Source organism: Bos mutus, chromosome 13 (genome assembly GCF_027580195.1).
Source record: "Bos mutus isolate GX-2022 chromosome 13, NWIPB_WYAK_1.1, whole genome shotgun sequence".
In the NCBI taxonomy this organism is placed as follows: domain Eukaryota; kingdom Metazoa; phylum Chordata; class Mammalia; order Artiodactyla; family Bovidae; genus Bos; species Bos mutus.
In genome coordinates this window covers 48,009,061-48,026,495 of record NC_091629.1, presented here as the reverse complement: position 1 = coordinate 48,026,495, position 17,435 = coordinate 48,009,061, and the positions used below count along the sequence as shown (strand labels likewise).

The 17,435-nt window shown below is 50.8% G+C and overlaps 1 protein-coding gene across 1 annotated transcript; it reads left to right on the top strand.

Annotated features, from left to right (window-relative positions):
- The first annotated feature begins 1,350 nt into the window (after positions 1-1,350).
- On the top strand, positions 1,351-17,125 carry AHCY (adenosylhomocysteinase). Its single transcript, XM_005900438.3, has 10 exons — positions 1,351-1,507; positions 6,807-6,997; positions 8,115-8,190; positions 9,864-10,013; positions 10,823-10,935; positions 11,386-11,593; positions 11,685-11,772; positions 11,878-11,995; positions 13,051-13,245; positions 16,253-17,125. The coding sequence occupies exons 1-10, from the start codon at positions 1,480-1,482 to the stop codon at positions 16,382-16,384; spliced, it is 1,299 nt and encodes a 432-aa protein (XP_005900500.1). The 5' UTR covers positions 1,351-1,479; the 3' UTR covers positions 16,385-17,125.
- Positions 17,126-17,435: the final 310 nt, after the last annotated feature.

Sequence of the window (17,435 nt, the reverse complement as noted above, 5' to 3'; positions counted from 1 at the left end):
GGTGGAGACCAGACAGCTGAGGACTGAGTGGGAGGTGAGAAAGCACAGACTCAGAATGGGTCAACTCTGAAAAAAGTATGAGAGAGCAGCTGGGTGGAGGTTGGGGAAGGGGGTTCCTATAAAGATGATAAAGTGTCTTCACGTGGCCATTAAATCCACAAGGAGAGTTTCACAGCCATCAATTTGATAAATATTTTTGTCAGTCTGACAAGTGGTGACAGGGATGTGACAAGCCCCGTCAGACACTGTGGTGAGGGGATAAATTACTTTGGAAAACAGTTTGGCAAGACCTAGGAAAGTTAAAAACATGCCTTTAACTCAGAAACTTCATCCCTAAGTACACTTATGCCTCAGACACCTACTCAGGTGCACTAAAAGACAATGTTTATTTTTCCATTTATGCAATAATGGCAGAATGATACACAACTGAATGTCAGCAAATAGAACAGATAAATTAATCATGGGATGTAGACAATGAAATACTATGCAACAGCAAAAATGAATACATTCTAAGTCTATGCATTACTCTTAAAAATATAATATCAACAGAAAAAAGCAAATTGCTGAAGGATAAGTACAGTACGTTACCATTTACATGAAGGTTTTAAACAGAAAATATTCTAAGAAGCATTTAATAATTTCTACATACGTAGTAAAAGTATCGGAGAAGGCAATGGCACCCCACTCCAGTACTCTTGCCTGGAAAATCCCATGGCAGAGCCTGGTAGGCTGCAGTCCATGGGGTCACTAAGAGTCGGACACGACTGAGCGACTTCACTTTCACTTTTCACTTTCATGCATTAGAGAAGGAAATGGCAACCCACTCCAGTGTTCTTGCCTGGAGAATCCCAGGGATGGCGGAGCCTGGTGGGCTGCCATCTATGGGGTCGCACAGAGTCGGACACGACTGAAGCGACTTAGCAGCAGTAGCAGCAGCAGTAAAAGTATAAATACGTATGCAAATTTAACTAAATTCAGGATAGTGGCAGGAGGGTGGAAGGCCTACGATGTGCTAGAAACTTGACATGTTGCAGCTTTACTTATAATCTGTATGGTAGGTATCAACTGCCCAGTTTACAGAAGAAACAGGTTCAGGAAAGAGAGCTGGTTGGAATTTCAATTTCCCCCGGTTATGACATGGGTTTCACTGGTTGAACGAAGGAAAGCATGGAGTTTGTTCTTAGGCCTCTCTCCGAGATCCCTTTGCTACCCAGTGCGGGAGGTGGAAGGACCGCTTGGGATAAAAACTGCTCTCAGCAGGAACCAAAATCCATTCCGGTCCCGCCCCTGTGCGTTGGACCCCGCCCCGACGGCTCAGCTCGCTCGGGACTCATGAATATGCAAGACGGGGGAGATATTTAAAGGCGTCGGCGCCAGGCGCAGGTCCCTACCCGGCGCCGCCCAGCCCGCGCCTCTTCCCAGCCCTAGGCCCGGCCCCTTTCGCCTGTGTGCATCAGTCCGTGCGGAAACGCTGCCAATATGTCGGACAAGCTGCCTTACAAAGTCGGTGAGTTACAGGACGTGCAACCAGCCGCATCCGCTCCCCACCCGCTGGGGACCTGTTGGGGCGGCGGCCGCGGGGCCGACCTGGGGCGCTCAGAAGGACCCTCTTGAATCACTGGCACAGCGCGGTCTTGGCCCCGCGTGGCCGCCTGGGGGTTGGAGTTCCCCCGCCGCAGCTAGCATGTCTTGGCGTGCGGCCGCGAACTACAAGTTCCGGCGTGCCCCGCGAGGCAGGGTGCAGCGGCACGGACTGCGGAGCGGCGGCGTGTTCCGCGCAGAGTCGCCTGGGGCAGGGGGCAGCGTGCACCTGGCCATAGCCTGGGACCAATGGCACCTGCCGGGACCAACGCTAGGGAGCCTGGATCCTGCCTCCTGGGCCTGGACCGGCTCCTTGGCCAACTGGATGGTCCCGGGCAAGTGCCCACCCCTCGTTGAGCCTCCCACGGGGACGGCGAGGGTACTGGGGCCCCGAAGGGCGCGTGGGGGAGGGGCCTGGAGACTGAGCCCGAGGCCGGGCAAGTCCACTCACCGGGGACCTTTGGCTTGTTACTCAACCTCTGGGGTCACTCGCTTGGCCAGCAAGAACAGTCCTACATAGAATCTCGAACTTTTGGAGTGGTTAGAAAAATCCTTCCTGCCGTCCTATGTATTGAAGCTGATACACTGATCGTTAACGTTTACTGTGGCATGGACACCACTTGTACCTTTCTTATAGATTAATTCATTTTATTCTAATGACTTTTTAGGGTAGGGACTGTTACTTTCTCATTTTATGGATTTACTGAGACACAGGAAAAAAAGGTAACTTGCCCAAACTTATAACTGGGAGGTGGTGGAATAGATGCACCCAGGCCATGCTCATCTTTTCACCACTGTGTATAAGTGAACACATTTGGAATAATCCTAATGACCTTTCAGCAGAAACCGGTTCAGTCTGGCTAGCAATTTTTAAAGTAAATCCAGCACACCATTCAACCTGGAGAAAAGCATCAACATTTATGGAGCACTTCTTATGTATTTGGGGATTTGCATTTGTTTACAGAATGATCTTTAGGGGTGGACTTTATCCCATTATACAGAGGAAGAAACTGAAGCCGTAAAAGGAAAAAACTTCCAAAAACTCTCTGGAAAATAGTAACTTACCAATAGTAGTTTATCAAGCAGCGGGCCAGAGTAGGTTATCGTCCCTGTTGTGTGGATGAAACTGAAGCCCAGAAAGATTAAGCAAGGTCCAGTGGCTGAGCTGGAAAAGAGGCTTGTTATTACTATGGAGAGATGGGTGGGTTAGGGGTTGAGGGCTTTGCATTGTGTGGGAGGAGATAAGGCTACATTCGGAAGTGGAGGAACTTGGCTAAGTAGGGTTGAAAGGAAGCCTCCATCAGGGAGGGCGTGCTGTGCCAGACATTGCCCATATGGTATCTTTAATCCTTGGGCTCAAGGAAGGTTAGGATTATTCCCACTTCGCAGATGAAGAAACACTCAGGGTTTTGCTCATGTTCTTGGCTTGTCCTAGGACAGGTGTTACTGCAGCTTCTGCAAGTCCTCAGCTCCCCTGGGCACCAAAACCCCCAGAGCTTAGAGTGCCAGACCCTCCTGTGCTCTTGGAGTTGAGGGACCCATGAAAACACCAGGGCTGGCACAGCTGTATCCCGAGGGCAGTGAAAGAGTTCTTTTCGCTAGAGGGACAGGGGGTGGCAGAGGAGGTGCAGCTTAGGATAGGACAGGAACTGTTGTCCACTACTGGGCCCCTCCCAGGAGCCTCTGGCTGTACCAGCTCTGCCTGGCCACCAGTCCCACCCCTACTCTTGACTGGCTGTCAGACCCGCGGCAAACATTTCTCTGAGCCTTTCCTCATTGTAAATTTTGGGAGTTGGACTAGGTTCAGATTTTTTTTTTTTGGTGACCCATCTACTGCCTGCCCCTTTCGTGGACCTTCTCTCATTCAGTCTTAACAACAAGGATGGTCAGTAAACATGGCCAACCCCTACTCTGTGCCCAACCCAGCTGAGTACTAGAGATACAATCTGTTTTCTAAGTGAGGAGACCTGCCCACTTCTCTGTCTCCACAGCCACCACCCCAGTCCTGGGCTCCCTCCTCACAGGTCTCCGTGAGTCTCTTGCTTCGTAGATACTTGCAGCAACCAAAGAAGCCTTCTCAAAAGACAAGTCTGGTCATGGGACTCCCCTTAAAACTCTACAGGAATAAAATCCTGACTCATCATCTTACTCCCTCTACTAGAGTCACCCTGGCATGCTCTCAGTTCCTCCAGCAGCAGTATACCAAGTTCTTCCTTCTTTCCTAAGCACCTACTGTGTGCCAGGTACTGTATCAGGTGATGGGAGGAGCCTTCCAGGCTGAGAGAGCTGCTTGGGTTAAAGCCCTGAGGCAGGAATATGAAGACAGTAAGGAGGTTCGCATGGTTGAGCAACTAGTGAGGCGGAGAAAAGGGTGGCGAGGTGGGCAAGAAGGGTGAGCAGACACCTGGGCACGGCACTGTGGCCATGTGAAGAGTCGGTTAGGGGAAGCCATTGGAGGCTGGCTGGCTTTTTCACTTTAGCAGAAGAATGGAGGTGATACATTTAAAAATTTAAAAGTTTGTTTCTCTGACTTTTGTGGGGTATTGTTTGTTTTTTAAAGATCTAACTCTTATTAGGTGATTCTTGAATCAGGCAGCATCCCAAGTAGCCACTTGAAGACCTCGCCTTTGGGGTGTTTTACTTTCATTTTAGGTTCAAAGGATTCATTAACAAAAAAATCCACTTGTTAATACACAAACAATTAGTTGTTAAAAGCAAAGAAATAGAAATGATAGAGAGGGGTAATAGCATATACATCACCAAATTGGGCTGACAACCTACATCCAAACTTGAACAGTGCTGGGACATCCCGAGTACCAGCAATTTGGAGTCTCAATTGGGAAAAGGGTCCCGGGCAGTGGTCCACCCCACGGGTGAGACTTCAGATTGCAGTTTTGGGGGCTCCTGCCTGTAATCCCAGGCTGCAAGCTGATATTGTCAGTTTGCACGCAAAAATGCAGCTCTTGTTTTCCCTTTTACAATGCTGTTTGTTTCCTTTTGTGAAACAAGGGTCTGGGGGTCAGCGTAGGGGTTTGGCCGGGCGTCCAGGGGCTCAGGAAATTCCAAGACCCACTCCCTCTCTTAACCTAAGGTGTGGCTTGACTTGCCGGTAACCAAAGCAGGCACATAGTCCATGCAGGGTCAGAAGTCAGTCAGAGGGCTACTCTCCTGCTTCTGAAGCCTGAACAAGACGACCTCCATCTTCATTTCCCTAACATGGGGAGAACAGCAGAGAGACCAGTGAGGAGGCTGCTTCAGTGATCCAGGGTGGTGAGATGCTGTTGGATTGCTCATATTTGGGATGTTGAGACAACAGTGCTGATGGGTTGGAAGAGGGTGAGAGGGGAAAAGAGGAATCAAGAAACCCTAAGTTTTTGGCTAGAGCAGCTGGTTGAATGGTGGTTTCATTTCCTAAAATGAGGATACTGGGGGAGTAACAAGTTTGGGGTGAGAAAAAGGAGTCATGAGGGCTCAAACTTGACACATTATCTAGATGGACAACCAAGATGCTGAGTAGGCAGTTGAATTATGAGTCTCAGGTTCAGGGGAGAAGTCTGGGCTGGAGATGAACAGGTGGCAGACACTGCTGTAGAAAAGGTATTTCAAGCCATAAAGCGGGATGAGCTCATCTCGTAGGAGAGGAGGGAGATGACAGAGCCGTGAGAACCTCCAAACTTTGAGAGTCTGTTACAGGAAGAGGAACCAGGAAAGTGGAAGGGAAACCACAGAAAGAAAGGGATTCAGAAAAAGAGACTACTTAGTGCTGTTGGTGCTGCAGGGAGAAACGTAAACATAGATAATTGACCAATGGCTATGGGGCCTTACGGAGACCTTAAGAAGAGCAGTTTCAGTGGAGTAGTGAAGTCGTCAAAGAGGTAAGAGGATATGGGATACTGAGTAATCTAATGGAGCATATAGGATTCCCTGGTGGCTCAGCAGTAAAGAATCCGCCTGCCAATGCAGGAGATGTGGGTTCAACCCCTGGGATGGCAAGATCCTCTGGAGAAGGCAGTGCCAACTTACTCTAGTATTCTTGCCTGGGAAATCCCATGGACAGAGGAGCCTAGTGGGCTACAGTCCATGGGGTAGCAAGAGTTGGACACGACTTAGTGACTGAACCTCCATGCCATTTTATATAAGGCAATTGAGCATCTGAGAATTTTGGCATCCATAGAAGTTCCCAGAACCAATCCCCTGTAGGTATCAAGGGATAACTAATAGCATCCATTGAAGCCCGAAGATGTAGACTAGTGTCAAAGTCCAATGATCATGCTAACCAAACGCCCAAATTGAGCAGTTAACCCGCCAGTTACAGGCAAGGTGGGTTTGGGTAGATCTCTCTGGAAGAATGCGCTCCCCGCAGGCAGGTTGGTTGTTGCTTGCTTGCAAAAGAGGGGAGACCTGAACTGTGCATGCCCCATTTTTTCCTTCTAAGTTTACTAATTAAACAGGTTGCTTCACCTCCCCTGGGGCAGAGAGAGGCCAAGAGCTGTTAGTTACACAGATGAGTTCCCTCCAGGTGGGAAGAAATGACAGGGGTGGAGAAATATTTCTCTATCTACAAGGAGATCAAAGAATGGTGCTGAGTCCAAGGTGTTAGGTTGTATCACTTAGGAATGTTGAAGTCACCAAGAGTGGTGATTAGGAAGATGGAGAACCAGGAGCTAAAATCTTTCGGGAATTTTAGGTGGCAAACAGAAAGGGTAGTAAGAGGCATGTATAGGCTGACAGCTATTTATTTTTCAAGGGAGCATTTACCTGTGTTGTAATCATGTTCCTCTGTGTGTTTGTCTTAGTCACTCAGTTGTGTCCGACTCTTTGCCACACCATGGACTGTAGCCAGCCAGGCTCCTCTATCCATGGGATTCTCCAGGCAAGAATACTGGAGTGGATTGCCATTCCCTTCTCCAGAGGATCTTCCCAACACAGGGATTGAACCTGGGTCTCCTGCATTGCAGGCAGATTCTTTACCATCTGAGTCACCAGAGAAGTCCTTATGTTCCTGTGGGATTTTTTAATTAAATGTTCTCCCACAAGGCTATGCGTAGGCTGCGGTTAGGCAGGGACCTTTTGACTGCCCTGCTCCAGGAAATCCTTGAATCAGTGAGATTGCAGCCAGCCTAGTGTTTCGAGTCCACAGGGGATGAGTGCGGAGTGGTGGGTGCTTGCTTCATGGTTGATGGGATGAGGTAGCTCATGAACTTCCGTCCATCCTGCCCCTGCAGCTGACATCAGCCTGGCCGCTTGGGGACGCAAGGCCCTGGACCTGGCAGAGAATGAGATGCCGGGCCTGATGCACATGCGAGAAATGTACTCGGCCTCCAAGCCTCTGAAGGGCGCTCGCATTGCTGGCTGCCTGCACATGACCGTGGAGACCGCCGTCCTCATTGAGACCCTCGTTGCCCTGGGTGCTGAGGTGAGGCCTGAAGCAGCAGTTCTTGCGGAGCCGGGAACTCTATAGTCTTGTGTCCCCTCAGGCCCAGCAGGGGTTCCAGCTCCAGCCTTGTCACGGGCGCCCCTCACTACCATTTGTGGTGACTGTTCTGCTGATTTGCTCTTACTGGGAAATGGCGTCTGGTCACCCTCAATTCACATTCTCCTGACTGGGGAAGCTCTAGCAGGAAAGACTCAAGCCCAGAGCCCTACCGAATCATCTAAGGGTCTGGCTCCTATAGGCCCTCGTGGGGTCACGTGCCTGCCCTTGGCCAATCATGGCTGCTGGAAAGATGGTGCTCTCTGATTGGTTCAGCCTGGGTCATGTGTACCAATGATTGCAGCTCCTCCAAGTTCTCTGACGATGTTTTATGGGGGGCGGGGTTGGTGGTGGTGCGGGGCAGCCAGAAACAACTAGTGAGTCCAACAGTGTCAGTCCTTGGCCTACCTCTTTCTTTTCTACACTCCCTCTCTTAAGTGGTCTGATTTTATGGTTTTAAATATTGTTTATGTGGTTATGTCATAACATAATATTTATATGATATAGTACATCATATCCAGCAACTGATGTACCATCTCCACTTGGAGATCTGATTGATTGACATTGCAACCTCAACATGTGTAAACAAACTCATGATTTCCTACACTTCTTGGTGTCTTCCCCATGTAAGCAATTACAGGCTTCTGCCTTACAGTTCTCTCTGTTCAAGAATCTGGGGTCATCCCTGACTCTTCTTTTTGTCTCTTACTCCAACAAACTAACCCTCCCAACAAATCCTTCAGAATAATACTTATCCCCTCCACTGCTATAGTTGCATATCTTGTTTTAACGCTAACAACAGCTTCTTCACTTGTCTCCTTGCTTCCTTGTGGAGCCCTTCCCCCTCCATATGGCAGAGCCTTGTTTTCACATATGTTAGGCCTTGTCACTGCTCTGGCTCCCATCCACTCACCAGGGTCCCCAGCCTATGGTTGCAGAACCAGTTGGGTGTAGATCCCAGGCCTCTCATCCCTAGATTCAGGGCCTTTTCTTACCCCTGTCTAGTGACCCTGGTCTTCTGACCTGGCTGTGACCAGCCCTGTCTTGCTGGCTCTTTCAGGTGCGGTGGTCCAGCTGCAATATCTTCTCCACCCAGGACCATGCAGCAGCTGCCATTGCCAAGGCTGGCATTCCAGGTGAGTCCTTGCTGGGGGATACAGGAATACAGGAAGGGGCTCTGATTTTCTCTGTTTGCATCACTTCACTTTTACTGCTGCAGACCTCCCTACAGTAGGGAAGAGTCATGGCCACAGAATCCTTGCCTAGAGACCCATCGGAAAGAGCCGTTTTGTCCAGCTGTCATCTCAGATCCTACTGAAGGCACTTACTTGCCCTATTCAAGTCAGTGATTGGGAATCACATGGTGTTGAAGAGGGGGAAGTTCCTTAAAAAGAGGATGTTCCTTAAAAAGTTCCTTAAAACAAAAAGTTCCTTAAAAAGAAGCAGGGAGGGGTACTGGACAGAAAAAGAGTCCCAGAGATCCACTGCATAGTATCTGATGGTCTAGGTACTGGGGAAGGACCACAACCAAAGAGGAAGGACTTTCTCACAGGCTGCTGGAGAAACAGAAACAAGTCTGCTTGGGCTTGGGGAGGGAAGTGGTTCGGTCTGACGATGATAAAATAGGACATTCATTCACAGTTCCTTCTAACCAGCTGCGGGGGGAAGGTAAAGAGTTGGGGAAGACCTCTCCATCAACTGACCAAGGGTCGGCGTGTCCCCAGCTCCTCAGCCTAGTTTGGACTCCATGGCCGCTTTCTGGAAAGGCCTTGTTTTCAAGACCATTATCTGCCCCAGTTTGAGGGAGGGGAAGCTGGCCTTGCTTGGCAGGTGTCCTTTGCTCACAGGAGGTTCCTGGGAGCCCCACACCTGTGTCGCAGTTGTACCACATGATGGGAGGAGCCTGAGCTGGCAGTCAGGAGCACGGGACTCTGTTGCTTGCTCAGCAGTGCCATGCTGGGACTTCTCTGGTGGCCCAGTGGTTAAGACTCGGGGCTTCTGGTGCAGGGGGCATGGATTTGATCCCTGATTGGGGAACTAGGATCCCACATGCTGTGCGGCCAAAAACAGCAACAGCAGAGTGTCATGATGAGTGACCTGGGCACATCTCAGCCGCTTCTCTGGGCATCTGTAGGCGATGATGATGGTAATGCCAGCCTCACAGGGTTTCTGTGAGGACAGATGAGATGGGGGCAAGAAGCAGTTAGAGTATTGCCTGACACAGAGAAAGTGCTCCATACACGGTAGCTGCTGTTAGTAGATGCTGGCCAGACGTCGCCTAGGATAACGTATTACAGAGACTGTGGGCCCATCAGGTCCTTTCAGTGCAGAATGGACCCTGGAGCTTGTCTCTTGAGTCCACCTAATGTGTCCCTCCTCCCGTCACACCTCCCTCCCAGCAGGAGGCACAGTGGGTAGGAACCCTGGTCACTGTGAGCTAGGGGCCCAGACAGACGAGGGTAGGAAAAGAAAGAGTGAGAAAGGAAAGAATTCTTTCCAGATACTTATATATAGGGGGTCTGTGTTTGGCTCCCGTCTCACTTAATCTATACTACCATCGACAATGAAAGTGAGACTCAGAGGTGAAGTGATTTGCCGAAAGTCACACAGCTGGTCAGTGCAGAACCAGGATTCACACTCTGATACCTCTGGCTCCAAGTTGTGTCCTTAGCACTGCTGAGTCCTCAGAGAGGCTGGAGGTGGTTGGGGATGGAAATTAGGAAGAAGATAGTCTTGAGACTACCTAGGTGGGTCCCTGGAGCAGGTGCCATTGTGGAGGGCCAGCCCTGACATGCCACTCACTCTCCAGTGTACGCCTGGAAGGGCGAAACGGATGAGGAGTACCTGTGGTGCATTGAACAGACGCTGTACTTCAAGGACGAGCCCCTCAACATGATTCTGGACGACGGTGGTGATCTCACCAACCTCATCCACACCAAGTACCCGCAGCTCCTGTCAGGTGAGTAGGGCAGGTCGGTGGGCTGGGTGCTGGTGGTTTAAATGGCTCTTGCTTGTCCACATGAGAGCGGCAGGCCTGGCAGGACTCCTGGTGCCTCAAGCAGCAGATTTTGTGGAAGATGGGATATCCTCAGGCTCCTGTAAGCGTGCTGGGGCCCATCTTCTGGGCTGGGGCAGCTGGGGGAAGGCTGGCTGAGATGATGGCCCAAGGGTGAGCATAAGGCTAGGGCTGAGAACAGCTGGGAAGCTTTGTTAAAAGCAGGGTGGGGAGGGAAGTAGGGAATGTTATAGTGAGTGCCAAGGCCCTGAGGTAGGAAAGGATGACCTTTCAGGAAACAGAAAGTTAGCCAGCATGGGAACTTCCTTCACTGGAGCCTTAGTGAAGATCAGATGTGTAAAGACTTTGTAATAAACTCAGCGAGAGAGCTGGGCTTGATGCTGAGAGCAAAGGGAAGTAATTGGATGGTACTGAAAGACGTCTCTGAAAATATACATGTTAAGTGTGGCTGCTATGTAGAGGACGCGTTGTGGCAGGGATGTGGGCAGTGGGGATGAAGAGTCTGTGAGTTGTTGGGAGGTAGAATCATGAGGCCTAGTGAAGGTGGCGACTCCTCCCTCGTGCTGGCCTGGGTGATTAGGTGGACTGTGGTATAGGTTGCAGAGATGGGAACCCAGAAAGAGGAGCATCTTTAGAAGGCAAAGGTGAGGCATTCAGGTGAGTTCAGTTGTGGGCTCTCTTAGGCTCTTAGAGTCCCATCCCAGAGGCCACTCCTTCCTGGCCTGAAATCTGTCCCCTCCCCTCTTGTTCAGGCATCCGAGGCATCTCTGAAGAGACCACAACGGGGGTCCACAACCTGTACAAGATGATGGCCAAAGGGATCCTGAAGGTGCCGGCCATCAATGTCAACGACTCTGTCACCAAGGTGAGCCTGGGGAGCAGCAATGGCTTCTGCTGTTGGTTTCCAGAGCAGCTCAGGAATAGGCCCTGAAGAAGGTCCCCAGGGAGGCTGCCGTGAGGAATTTAGCCCTCACTTGGTGGGGAAAGGGGTTGTAGACAGAGTGATGAGTGTATTAAAGAGACAAAGGATTACGCAGTGATCCTCAGAGCTAGGCATTGGGAGGTTTGAAGTGAAGCAGATTCTTTGGGTGGTCTCATAGTTGATCCTCAGGAAGCCTTCTGGACTGGCTGAGAAAGACTGGGGAGAAAGTCATGGGGCTGAGCAGGGGCAAGGGGCACGTGAACACACTAGCTGGTGGGGAGAAGTCCCAGGAGGTGATCAGCCCAAGGCCCAGCAGGCTGAGATGTTGAGAGTGGGTCTGAGGCCCCAGGGCTTTGCCTGCCCCCATCCCTGCCTTACCCCCTCTCCTCTCAGAGCAAGTTTGACAACCTCTATGGCTGCCGGGAGTCCCTCATAGATGGCATCAAGCGGGCCACAGATGTCATGATTGCGGGCAAGGTGGCGGTGGTTGCAGGCTATGGCGACGTGGGCAAGGGCTGTGCCCAGGCCCTGAGGGGATTTGGGGCCCGTGTCATCATCACGGAGATCGATCCCATCAACGCACTTCAAGCTGCCATGGAGGGTATGATAGAGCGGGGGTTGGCCGTCAGCCGCTGGGGCCAGAGGAGGGGCATGGCCACGCTGGCTGACCCATGGGGGCTGTCTCTACACAGGCTACGAGGTGACCACCATGGATGAGGCCTGTCAAGAGGGCAACATCTTTGTCACCACCACGGGCTGTATTGACATCATTCTTGGCCAGTAGGTGCTGGTGTGGTGTGGGGGTCCTAGGGAGTGAAGGAGGGGGCAGGCATGGGGCTGCCCTTGGTCGCTGACCCTCTCTCACGGACTGAGGCTCCCCCACAGGCACTTTGAACAGATGAAGGATGATGCCATTGTGTGTAACATTGGGCACTTTGACGTGGAGATCGATGTCAAGTGGCTGAACGAGAACGCTGTGGAGAAGGTGAACATCAAGCCCCAGGTGAGGAGCCCCAGCCCTGCCAGCAGGCTCGGCAGATGGAGCGCCTAGGGGGGTGTGCCTGTGGGGTGGCCGCCAAGGAGGACAGATGACGAGGCTCTGGTGACCTGGGCAGTGGGATGGGAGGAAGAGGTTTCAGGCTGCTAAACTGGAATCTTGGAGGGAGGCCAAGGGTCCTCCTTTTTTAAAGCTCCCTGGAGGATTCTGAGGTGCAGCCGAGGTTGAGTACCACCGCGTCTGTCTTACTGATGGATTTTATTTTTGGCTACTCTGGGTCTTCGCTTCTGCAGGTAGCAGCATGCAGCAGTACACAGGCTTCTCATTGTGGCGGCTTCTCCTGCGGAACACTGCCTCTCGAGCGCAGGCTCAGTAGTTGTGGCACACAGGCTTAGTTGCTCTGAGGCATGTGGGATCTTCCTGGACCAGGGATCAAACCCGGGTACCCTGCACTGACAGGCAGATTCTTACCTACTGGACCACTAGGGAAATTCTACATTTAGCTTTTCACTAAGCATGCTGATTGAGAACCTGGGATCTGTCCTCAGACTGTCCAGGCTCAAATTACAGCCACTTTGTAATGTCTGGCTCTGGACAAGGAACTTAACCCTTTAAACCTCAGTTTCTTTATCTGTGAAATGGGGATAATACCAGTACCTAATTTAAACGATTGTTAGTAGAATTAAATGTAATTTTTATATATCGTATACACACACACAGTTACATGTGTGTTCTTAGCCCAGGGCCTGTGCCAGTGATAATATTAACAGTACCGTTAGCTAATAGGCAGTACTTAAACTAAGTGCTTGCACATGTGAGCTCTTTAAATTCTCACAGTAGATGTATGAGGTCTGCAGCTCAGAGTTGTTTAATAAATAGTCGCTTTTATAATTCATTGTGTGTCCCAGTCCCTATGCTGGAGGTTGTTCTAGGGCAGTCTAGGCCCTTTGTGGGCACTGCTGGAGACAGGGAGGCCTGCTGGGCAGGAGGATGGGATGAGGATGGGGTGGACACTGGGAGCAGCGCCTGCCAGTCCTTACCGCTGCTCTGCCCGCTTGCAGGTGGACCGCTACTTGTTGAAGAATGGACGCCGCATCATCCTGCTGGCCGAGGGCCGGCTGGTCAACCTGGGCTGTGCCATGGGCCACCCTAGCTTTGTGATGAGCAACTCCTTCACCAACCAGGTCCTGGCGCAGATCGAGCTCTGGACCCACCCAGACAAGTACCCCGTCGGAGTCCACTTCCTGCCCAAGAAGGTGGGTTCCTACCTGCACCCCTGGCCAAGGGTCACGTGACCCGGGCTCCCCAAGCAGGGCTTGCCTGAGTTCATACGGTGCTTGCCTCCACTCTTGAGGATCTTAACAGCGTCCTCCTCAGGGCAGAAGTCATTCTCTCCATTTAACAGAGAAGGAAAGTGAGGCTCAACGCAGGGAATAACTTGAGTAGCTGGGCTGGGTGGTGAGAAGAGCATGGGCTTTGGAGAGAGACACATCCAGGTTTGAATATCAGCCTGTGTAACCAGGTTACTTAACTTCTGAGCCTCTATTTCCTTCTCTGTAACGTGAAGGTAATAGTACCTCTGTAAGGATTGTGAGGACTTCCTTAGGTCACAGGTCACAAACACACATGTCCACTAAGGATAAATGGGCTGGAGGGGACTGAGCAAAGAACATGTGCCCCAGTGGAAGGGGCTGGCTGCCTGTTATCAACCTGGGCCCTTTGGGTCAAGGCTCCTGACATTTCAGAGGAAGCCAGATATCAATATTTTTGTGTGAAATATTCAATTTTAAATATAGCTGGGTGGGTTAACTTGGACTTGTTTGTAAGCCAAATGCAGCCTAGAGGCTGCACAGTTGTGGCCTTGGAAGGGGGTGATGCTGCTAACATGCTGAGCATGGCCCCTGACATTCTGCGAGCGTGAGGTCAGGGTAACCATGACAATGAGGTCATCTGACATCCAATGCAGTGCTCGTCCTAACACCCCAAGCGCTGCCCTCCCTCAGGGGTCAGAATGCTGTGTCTTAGTGCTGACTCTTTAGCATCATGGGCAAATTTGGTTTTGCTACTTATCCTGATTGGGCCTCAAGTGTCCCTCTCAGCTAAGTGGTAAGAGTACTTCTTGCTTCCAACCTTTGACTACTGGTGAGGCTGTAATGGAGACTTCATATGTCTCCTCCCACCCTTTGAGAAGCTGGTTCTGCCAACTAATGAGAAGTAGGAAGAGGCCGGGGTGTCTGTCCTCCGAGCCAGCCAACTCCTCTCCCCTTAGGCTTCCTCAGGTACTGTCTTGTCTGACCAGATGTTTCACCTGTGAGGGCCTCAAGGGGCTGTCCTGTCCTGTGCAGCCTGCCAGGTCCCCATGCTTGTTGGAGGGTTTAAAAAGCCTCATTTGAACCCTTATCTTAATTGGAGGAAACAGGGCTGTAGTGAGAAAAGGCGCAGGCCTCTGAGATGAAAGCAGGGTTGGAAGTGAAAAGGTAAAGAGCTCACCTCCTACCCCAGCACCTGGCCCCATCCTTCTCTCCTTTCTCCATCGCTGCCATGGTATGGGTTGGGGACATGCTTCACACTCACGTGCAGTGTGTGGGGAAGGGATTATGTATCTTGGTTAACCATAATGACAGCATGAGCAGCACCCCCATTTATTAAGGTGCCTGCACCATGCCCTCTTGAATATCACTGATCTTTGTAAGAACTATGAGAGATCCGGCCTACAGATGAGGGAACTTAAGGTTCAGAGGGTGACTTGCCCCCACAGCTGTAAAATACTGGCCAAGAGTAGATCAGCCCTGTCTGTCCGGGTTGTTAACCATTACGACACGCTGCCCTCCAGGTGTAGGGTGCCCTCCAGTGTGGGGTGCAGGCCAGGCCAAGCGAAGGGAGGATTCATTGTGTCCTCGGGTCATTGGAGACCTTCATTCTGCTTCTAGAATGGCTGTGGCCTTAGGGCTAGACGCTGCTCCTGCCTTTGCCTGCCTCTCCCCAGTTTCTTCATTTGTTAAATAGAAAAATAAACCCTGGCCTCCTCCTTAGGGATGTTTGCCTCTAATGAAACAGTGAATGTGAAACCACTTGGGAACATAAAGCTGTCTGGGCTGTGAAGTGAAAGTCACTCAGTCGTGTCTGACTCTTGGCGACACCACGGACTCTATAGTCCACGGAATTCTCCAGGCCAGAATACTGGAGGGTAGCCATTCCCTTCTCCAGGGAAACTTCCCAACCCAGGGATCAAACCTGGGTCTCCCACATTGCAGGTGGATTCTTTACTAGCTGAGCTACCAGGGAAGCCACCGGGATCTGGGTTGTGCCATTATGGGATGGTGGGATGGGACTTGAGTCAAGAAGTCACCTAGGCAGGGCTGCAGTCATCTGACGGCTTGACTGGAGCTGGAAGAGCCACTTCACATTACGTGGGTGGGAGGTTCCTTGCCACATGAGTGTCTCCATAGAGCTGCTTAAGTTTCCTCGTGAGATGGCAGCTGGCTTCTCCCAAATCTGGGGACAGCGCAAAGGAGGAAGCTGAAGTACCTTTTAGCTCCCAGTTTTCAAGTCACGCATCATCATTTCTGCTTCATTCTGTTCATTAGAAATGAGCCACTTGAGGGGTGAGGACGTAGGCTCCACCTCTTGAAGGAGGAAGGTGTTTTATGAATTTATAGACATATTTTTAAGGATATATTTGGAAGACGGCTGTGGTCACCACTGCTCAGGAAGTACATTAAAACAACCACAACCAGTGTAATCCGAAAAGGGATGCTGTTGGTTCTATAATGGCAGAGTGTCAGATTCAGACATTGGATGCGGGGATTCATTGACATCAGAGCTCTGCTTTCTCTGTTTCTTGGCCCTTTTGTTCTCCCTGCATTCACTTCACTTGTCAAATAGACTTGCTATTGGAGACCGATGGCCTCCCTGTTTAGGAATCCTGAGAGCCCCTGTCATGAAAGTATGTCCTGTTCATTGATAAATTCCAGGAAGCATTTTGGTTAGCTGCTTAGGTTGATGGAGGGTGAAGGAGGAGATGTAATTGATGGTCCCACCAGGGCTGCCTGGAGGGGAAGGTGTAGTTTGATTCCCCCTTGAAGAAGAGCTGAGCAGCCCAAACCCACACACATCCACTGTGAGGACAGGATGAAGTAATACGCTTAACACTCGACAGATGTCACAATAGAACCGTTCCCGCCTCTTTGGGCAGCGAGAAGATGGAGGTTAGGGGTCCCAGAGCATGGCACTGATTCCAGCTTTTCCTGTGTTTCTCCCCAGCTGGATGAAGCAGTGGCTGAAGCCCACCTGGGCAAGCTGAATGTGAAGCTGACCAGGCTGACTGAGAAGCAGGCCCAGTACCTGGGCATGTCCCGTGAAGGCCCATTCAAGCCTGATCACTACCGCTACTGAGAACCGGACCTGCCCTTTGCCTTCCAGCTGCTGTCCTTGCCTGAGTCCCACCTCTCCTCCCCAAGAGCAAATGGCACCACCTTTAAGATTGGTCTGATAATGTCCCCCATTGACTCCCTGGGGCTCGCCACTCAGTCTTTGGCCTCTGCTGCATCCCTCATGCTGTTCCAAGTGTGACAGGGGGAATTGAGAAGTGTCCCCTCTAGCCCGGGCCATAATGGAGGTGCATGGGGGTTACCCACAGGGAACCATGAGCTCGGGGGTTCAGCAACTGCTCACTCAGTCCTTCCTTAGGCTGGAAGTTGGCAGTGGTGGTCAGAAAGCCCATGCACTTTACCATCCAGGCCTTCACTTGGCCTGTGGTCTTTAGACTCATGTTCTTGGTTTACAGGTTCATTGGTTCCTCAGCCCATGACAGATGAGAAGGATCTCTGTCAAAGGGTGTGAGGGAACTGTGGGTGTTTGAATGCTCCGGAGAGCCTGGGTTAGTGCTTAGCATTCTCTTAAACCTCAGAACAATGAGGTTGGTACTTTTAGTCCCTATTTTACAGGGGTTGGAATATATTGTTAAGCAAGAAAAGACAAGAGGAATGACAGCCAGCGGTTAAGAGGGGCCAGAGAAACCTAAAAGCGCATTGATGGTTCCCAGCATAGCTCTGGGCCAAAAAGAGGTTAATTTGGTTTATAATGTTAAAAGAGAGCGAGAAGGTGGGTTAATAAAAATTTGGGTGCCTAAAATAATTTTGAGCCTTTATTTTATAGAAAATCCATTGCCAACAATGTGTGGTGTGAGCCAAGGGGTATGATGTGCTGTAATAGACTGCTTGTTGCAGTGTGGGGTGAACCCTTGGGCTGAAAGAATGGGTAGAATGAGAGAACTCTTATATCTTTGGGTGTGTCTTTTGCAAACAGCCTGCTTTTTTTACCCAACCTAAAACTCATTTGGAGAAGGCGATGGCACCCCACTCCAGTACTCTTGCCTGGAAAATCCCATGGATGGAGGAGCCTGTTGGGCTGCAGTCCATGGGGTTGCCAAGAGTCGGATACGACT